The sequence below is a fragment of the Coenobita brevimanus genome, chromosome 79 (genome assembly GCF_032717465.1).
Source record: "Coenobita brevimanus isolate Jiangsu-jjx chromosome 79, ASM3271746v2, whole genome shotgun sequence".
NCBI classification, from domain to species: domain Eukaryota; kingdom Metazoa; phylum Arthropoda; class Malacostraca; order Decapoda; family Coenobitidae; genus Coenobita; species Coenobita brevimanus.
The window spans coordinates 32,664,379-32,671,878 of record NC_137032.1 but is presented as its reverse complement, the minus strand read 5'-3'; the positions used below and the strand labels follow the sequence as shown (position 1 = coordinate 32,671,878).

Sequence of the window (7,500 nt, the reverse complement as noted above, 5' to 3'; positions counted from 1 at the left end):
TTAAACCTCAAAAATAAAATAAAAAATAAAAAAATAAAACTAATTCCTATTTTTCTCTCGTGTCCAGGCTCTTGACCGCGATCCTCCGAAGGGCAAGGGGGTTTGGCGCCTGAGGGTGGTGGTGCGGGACGGCCAGGGGGTTAGCAGGGGTTGGCGGGGGGTTGGCAGGGTGGGGGAGGGGGTCAGGAGGGCGCGCAGACCCCCACAGCATCACCATCACCACCACCATCATCATCATCATCGTCGACAGAGGTTTCGTAGACGGGTTGATGATGGAGGAGAGAGGAGGGAGGGAAGAAGAGGAGAGGAAGAAAGAGAAGATGGAGAGGAAGGTGAAACAGAAGAGAGGAAGGAAGAAAGAAGAGGAATGGAAGGGAGAGAAGATGAAGAGGAAGGTAAAACAGAAGAGAGGAGAGAAGGAAGAAGTAGAGGAGGAGGAAGTGAAGAAAGAGGAAGAGGTGAAGGGAGAAATGAAAGAGAGATTGAAGAGGAGAGGAGACAAGGAAGAAGAAGAGAAGAGGAAGAAGACAGGAGAGAAAAAAGAAGAGGAAAAGAAAGAAGGAAAGAAGTAAATGAAAGTGGTGATGACGTAATAAGCGAAAAAGGAAGAAGAGGAAATGAAGAAAGTGAAAGAAAAGATATAGGAAGAAAAGAAAAGGGTAAAGAAATTAAAGAAAGAGAGGAGAAAGATAAGATTTTAAAGAGAATAAGAAGAAAAGTAGAATTATTAAAGACAGATAAAGGGAAATTGAGTTTTGGGAGAGAAAATATAAAAGAGAGACACGAAGAAATAAACGAAGAGAATGTTGTGGATCTAGAGAGTAAAGAGAGAGAGGAGAGAGAAAATCCTGGCTTTAATAGAGTGAAAGAAAGTGATCTGGATGAAAGAAAATCATATTATGGAAAAGAAAGTAAGGGAAAAGAGAGAGGAAAGGGGAAAGACATAGAAAAAAGAGAAGAGAGCAAGAATCCTACCTTTAATAGAGAGGTTGTGGAAATAAAAGAGAGTATTAAAGAGAGCCAAGAGAGTGAGAGTCCTGGCTTTAACAGAATAAGTAAAGACAGCATTGAAGAGAGCCAGATAGAGAGAGAAAAAAGAGAGAATCCTGGTTTTAAAAGAATGAGTAAAGACAGCATTGAAGTGAGGCAAGAGAGAGAGAATCCTAGCTTTAAAAGACGAAGTGAAGACAGCATCAGAATGAGTGAAATAGAGAGAGAAAAGAGCAAGACTCCTGGTTTTAACAGAATAAGAGAAGACAGCATTACAGTGAGCCAAGAGGGAGAGAAATCTAGCTTTAAAAGACGAATTGAAGACAGCATCAGAGTGAGTGAAATAGAGAGAGAAGAGAGCAAGAATCCTGACTTTAACAGAATGACAGAGGTAATTGAAATAGGAGACGCAGACAGAAATCCAGTTGAAGGAAAAGCAATCGGAAAAACACTAGCTACTGATACGAGGAGAGAGGCTGAGGTGGAGGGTCCTATCACCCTATCAGTATTGACGATGATAAGTATTAGTCAGATGAGGAAGGAGGGGAGATGGGAGAGATTTGAGGCATATGGAGGAACAGATTGGGTTCCTGGTGGCGTGGGAGGAGTGGAGGAAGGAGGAATATTGGAGAGAAAAGATGGAAAAGGGATAGATGGAGGCAGGAGAGGAATTGATGAAGGAACAGGCAGAGGAAGGAAAAAGGAAGAAGACGAAGAAGAAGAGGAGGAGGAAGGAATGGAGGAAAGAGGAATATTGGAGAAACGAGATGGAAAAGGGATAGGTGGAGGCAGAAAGGGAATTGATGAAGCAACAGGCAGAGGAAAGAGAAAGGAAGAAGACAAAGAAGAGGAGGAAGAAGAAATGAAAATTGGTAAAGAAAGAGGTACAAAAAAGGGAGAAGAGAGGGGAAGAGAGGGTGATGAAAAGAAGAAGAGGGAAAAAGAAGAGGAGAGAGGGAGAGAGTATGATGAAAGCGAAAGGAGGAGGAGGGAAGAGGAAGAAGACAGAGGAAGAGAGGATGATGAAAAGGAAAAGAGGAGGAGGGAAGAGGGAGAGGGTGATGAAAAGAAGAGGAGGAAAGAGGAAGAAGAGAGAGGAAGAGAGAGTGATGAACTGGATGCGAGAAATCTTTATCACAATCGATCCAGGCTTTGGCAGGATGCGGAGAAGAGGAGGAGGAAGCGCGAGGGTGAAATGGATGGCGGAGAAGAGGAAGAGGAGGAGGAAGAAGGAGCACGAAAGCAAGAAGAGGAAATGGAGGAGGAAGAGAGGAAAATGATTGTGTGCAGTGAAAGAGAGCAGAAGAAAAGAGAAGAGACAGGGGTACTTAAGACAGAGAAGGTGGAGGAAGAAAAGATAATAAGTGGAAAGAAAGAAAGAGAGCTGGAGAAAAGAGAAATAAAAGAGAGTAAGCTAGAGATAATACATGCATACAGGAATAGAGAGCAGAGGAATAGAAAAATTAAAGATAGTGAGTCAGAGAAAGTGGCTGTAAATAACGAAAGAAAGAAGAAAGGAGAAACTGAATTACAGAATATGAGTGAAGACAAGAGTGTAGAGGCAAGCAATGAAATAGAGCTGGGGAAAAGAGGAATTAAGTCAGAAACAATGCATGAAGAAAAGAAAACAGGTGAAAACAATGAAAGAGAAGGGGAGAAGAGAGAAATTGAGTTAGAGAAAGTGAGTGAAATAGCTTTAAGACAGCGGGAGAAAAGAGGAGGAATTAAGCCTGAGAAACGGGGTGAAGTACAGCATAGCGAGGCACGAGACGGCCCATTAGACCCTGAGAGGAGGTCAGGCCATAAGTCCTCAATAATGGTGCACAGGAGCAGCAGACCCAGCCCCCACCCCCGCCGTTATGGACCAGACGAGCGCAGCGGGACGCCCAGTGGCCCGCCCAGGTACTTCGCAAGACGGATGGGTGTCAGATTTGCTGCCCCGGGATTTTACAGACGCAGAGGAGATTTAAACCAACGAGAATGGGATCTAAACCGCCAAGAACAGGATCCAAACTTGTCTTGGGAGCTATTGGGGACCGGGATATTACCTCCGACAGCGGCTGAGGGAACGCCCAGGCACTTCGCGAGGCGGATGGGTGTCACATTCACTCCTCCAGGCTTTGATAGACGCAGAGGAAATCTAAACCACCGAGAACGGAATCTGAACCACCACAAAGGGGATCCAGGCTCATCTAGGGCCCTATTAGAGGACAGATTATTATTTCCAACTACGGTTAAGAGATTAATGAGTGTGTTTGGTGAGTGGAATGATTCGCCTTTTTATGAAACTGAGAAGCAGAGATCATCTAGGGAAATGTCAGGAAGAGAGGATAGATTGTTTTTATTATATCCCAGTGCGACTGATAGATTGAAGGGCACGTTTGGTGGTCAGAACTACTCACCTTCTCTTCTCTACGACGCTGAGTATCCAGAATCATCTAGGGAGCTATCGGAAGCTGAGACTGGATTACTATACTCATCTGTGGCTGAGAGATTGATGAGGAAAGTCAATGGTCAGAGCAACTTCCCTCTCCCTGAAGCTGTGAATCCAAATTTGCCTAAGGAGCTGTCCAAAAAACAGAACAAATTATCATATTCTGCACCAGCTACATCTCAGCTAGCAAGTCAGTCTACAAAAGGAGGTGGATGGCTTTTCCCTCCTCCCACCATCCCTCCCCAAGTTACCTCCAGTGCAGCAGAAAAGAGAGATAGTGACGAGCAAACTTCCTCTGCTCGCTCTCCCGTCAGCAGCATAAAGGAAGGTGGGGACTCCTTGCACCACAGAGGACAAACTGATAGGCAGAGTGTGACCTCTCGTGTTGCTCCAGTTTCCACACATCCCAGGCTTGACAAGAATCTTGGGTCAATACAGAGAACCGTGCCAGAACAAGCTAGGCCGATGCACAGAAAGAATACAGAAGCACAGACAGAAATACAGATGCACAGAAGGCCTTCAGAAAGTCAAGCAAAGGCCTTGGAACAGTTAAATGCAAGTCCACCACCTGACTCTCCACGGTTCCAAAGGAGGTTACCTGATGTACTAAGTATGGCATCTCACAGTAGGCCAGAGCCAGGGGAGCATGTAAAGTCCATGCAGCTATTCAGTAAAATCTTGTCACCTGACTCCCCACACCACCATCAAAGACAACCTGAAAACTTTGGTGTAACATCTCTCAGTAACTTCAGAAACCATGAATCAGTATGCCAGACCATTCCAGGAGAGAGACCCTGGAATGACATCACAGTTGGTCAGGCAGAATCCTTAGAACACATCAGTAAAACATTTTCATCCAGATTTACCCAACGCCATGGAAGGCAGACTGATAGTGTCCCATATCCTGGCGATTCTAGTTTCCTGATTGACAGAAATACTGAATTAATACAAGGCACCCAGGACGATATAATTCAACAAGTAATGTCTCCAGAACACTTCAATAAAATCTTGTCACCCAGCTCTCAATGGCACCATGGTAAACAGAATGATAATTTAGGTGTAATATCTCTTATCGACTCAGAAAGACGTAAATCAGTACTTCTAGAACAGGAACCCTGGAATAGTATTGCTGATAGGCAAGAAAAATCCCTGCAACACTATAATAAGATCCTTTCACCCATTTCTCAACAGCATGAAAAGCAGCCTGATACGTTAGGTGTAATATCTCTCATCAGTGCAAATAAATATGAATCAGTAGGCCCATCACAAGAGCCCTGGAGTGACAATGCAGTCGGGAAAGAAAAGTCCCCTAGATACTTTAATAATATCCCGTCACCCGGTTCGCCTCGGCACCACCTGCCTCATAGCTCAGAGGAAGACGAAGCCGACCGACACGGGGTTCCAAAACACCCAGCTCGTGAATCCCCGAGACTTACGCACCCGAACCGAGCTACAAATCCGAGCGAACTTGTTATTGATGAGCCCATAACTAAGAGCCAAAGGAGGAGAAAAAGAAGAGAAGTGGCAGGGAATCAAGGAGAGAGGTTAAATACGAGAATGGCCAGGATGAGGGATGGGAGCAAGGGGGAGGGGGAAGAAAACACGGCCATCTTATCATTCAGTCTTGGTGCTTCGAATGGAGTGAATGAACGAGGCTTCTCCCAAGGATTCTTAGATCACCGGACAGCTCCACAACAAGGCCCCTGCTCCATGGAATCTGAAACCCTTCCTCCCTACTCAAGGACGATACCAGAAGCCTCATCCACCACGGTATCTGAAACCCTACATCCCTACTCAAGAACGACCACTGAAACCTCCCATTCAGGAATATCAGAAACATCCTCCTTCCCTTCCTCCTCTTCCTCCTCCTCCTCCTCCATATTGTTCGAAGGCCTTCATCCTTACCCAAGAACGACCTCTGGAGCCCTTTACCCGGGAAATTCAAAAACCACCTCACACTTCCCAGTATCAGCAACCAATCCTCCCCACTCAAGGACGATTTCTGAACCTTCCTCTTCCTCCTCCTCACCAACAACGCCTCCTCCCTACACAGCAGCGATATCAGAAGCCTCATTTTCAAGAACACCGGAAACACCCACTCGAAAAACCCTCCCTGCTAACTCAAAATCAAAATATGAAACCTCGTACGCTGGAACAGAACCCCCTCCACCCTATTCAGTCTCCGAACCTCCCTATCCCTACTCAGAAAGAACCTCGCGAACCCCCTATCCACAGAAACCCTCTCCTGACTCATATACAGGATCGGAACCCCCCTACCCAGAAACGGAAACCCCTTCACCGTATTCAAGCTCGGCAGCCTTCTATCCCTACTCAAGAACGATCGATAATTTGAGGGAAAAGAGAGAGATCGATTCATCCGCCTACAACTTGGGTTTTGATGAGATGTGGTTGGCAGACAAGGAAGAGGAGGAAGAAGAGGAAGAGGAAAGAGGAGGAGGAGGAGGAGGAGAAGATGTATGCGAAGAATATGGTAGTCTGAATTGGAATATCGAGGTAGAGTTCGAGGGAGAAGGAGGAAGAGGAGGAGAAGGAGGAGAGGGTGGAAGAAGACCAGGAGGAGGAGGATTGTTTGAAGGAGGGGAAGGAGGAGGAGAATTTTGGAGGGAAGAAGAAGGAAGAGGAGGAGGGGAACTTGAGGAAGGTGAAGGGGGAAGAGGAGGGTTGTTTGAAGGAGGCGAAGAAGAAAGAGGATTTTGGAGGGAAGAAGGAAGAGGAGGAGAAGATGCCGGGGGAAGAGAAGGATTGTTTGAAGGAGGAGGATTTTGGAGGGAGGAAGGAAGAGGAGAAATTGGAGGAAAAGAAGATGGAGAGTGGTTGGAAGGCGTGCACGTGGTAGAGACGATGGTGACGGTCATAGTGAAGGACATAAACGACAATACACCAGTCTTCCCTAACGCCACCATGTACGGGGAGGTCATAGAAAACGGACCAGCGGGTGAGTACGTGAATTTTGGTGTTTTATTATTACGTGTTTTACTGATTTTGATAGCATTATTATTACGTGTTTTACTGATTTTCTTGTCCATTATTACGTGTTTAATTGATTTTAATGTCTGTTATTACGTGTTTTACAGAGTTTGATGTCTATTATTACGTGTTTTACTGATTTTGATGTCTATTATTACGTGTTTTATTGATTTTGATGTCTATTATTACGTGTTTTATTGATTTTGATGTCTATTATTACGTGTTTTACCTATTTTGATGTCTATTATTACGTGTTTTACTGATTTTGGTGTCTATTATTACGTGTTTTACTGATTTTGATGTCTGTTATTACGTGTTTTACTGATTTTGATGTCTGTTATTACGTGTTTTACTGATTTTGATGTCTATTATTACGTGTTTTACCGATTTTGATGTCTTTGTTACGCGTTTTATTTTTACTCTTGATGTCTGTTATTTATTTTTACTTGATTTCCATTATTTATTATTATTATTATTATTATTATTTGTTGAGAGCGAGGATTCCCGGGGCTTGAATGATGAGTGAATGGAAGCGTGGCCCATTGGACTGGGCTGACATAGGCTGTCTGGACGTTGCTACTCCTCACCCTGCCTTGAGGTGGGAAAGGAGGTCCGGATGATGATGATGATGATGATTTTTTGATGTCGATTATCACGTTTTATTTTCAGTGTCTATTACGTGTTTTATTTTGATGTCTTTGTTGCGTTTTTTTTTCTTATGTGAAGTTAGATCTAGGCTTGATTGGCTTCTTCGTGACTAGCAATCTGTCCTAGGTGGGTTGAAATCGTCTGTTGAGAGAGAGAGAGAGAGAGAGAGAGAGAGAGAGTAAAAGTGCGACAGACATGAAAGAAGAGAGAGAGAGAGAGAGAGAGAGAGTAAAAGTGCGACAGACATGAAAGAAGAGAGAGAGAGAGAGAGAGAGAGAGAGAGAGAGAGAGAGTAAAAGTGCGACAGACATGAAAGAAGAGAGAGAGAAAGAGAGAGAGAGAGAGAGTAAAAGTGCGACAGACATGAAAGAAGAGAGAGAAAGAGAGAGAGTAAAAGTGCGACAGACATGAAAGAAGAGAGAGAGAGAGAGAGAGAGAGA

General features: G+C 44.5%; 2 protein-coding genes across 2 annotated transcripts in view; both read left to right on the top strand.

The window, feature by feature from the left end:
• Positions 1 to 3,054, top strand: part of LOC145409088 (putative neural-cadherin 2) — an 18,972-nt gene extending 15,918 nt beyond the window's left edge. The window contains exons 6-7 of the mRNA XM_080279633.1: positions 68 to 139; positions 2,818 to 3,054. Coding sequence (XP_080135759.1) covers positions 68 to 139; positions 2,818 to 3,054 — 309 coding nt within the window. The remainder of the gene's footprint in view (positions 1 to 67; positions 140 to 2,817) is intronic.
• Positions 3,055 to 3,082: 28 nt separating this feature from the next.
• LOC145409087 (putative neural-cadherin 2) overlaps positions 3,083 to 7,500 on the top strand; it is a 36,315-nt gene continuing 31,897 nt past the window's right edge. The window contains exons 1-2 of the mRNA XM_080279632.1: positions 3,083 to 4,460; positions 6,267 to 6,380. Coding sequence (XP_080135758.1) covers positions 3,083 to 4,460; positions 6,267 to 6,380 — 1,492 coding nt within the window. The remainder of the gene's footprint in view (positions 4,461 to 6,266; positions 6,381 to 7,500) is intronic.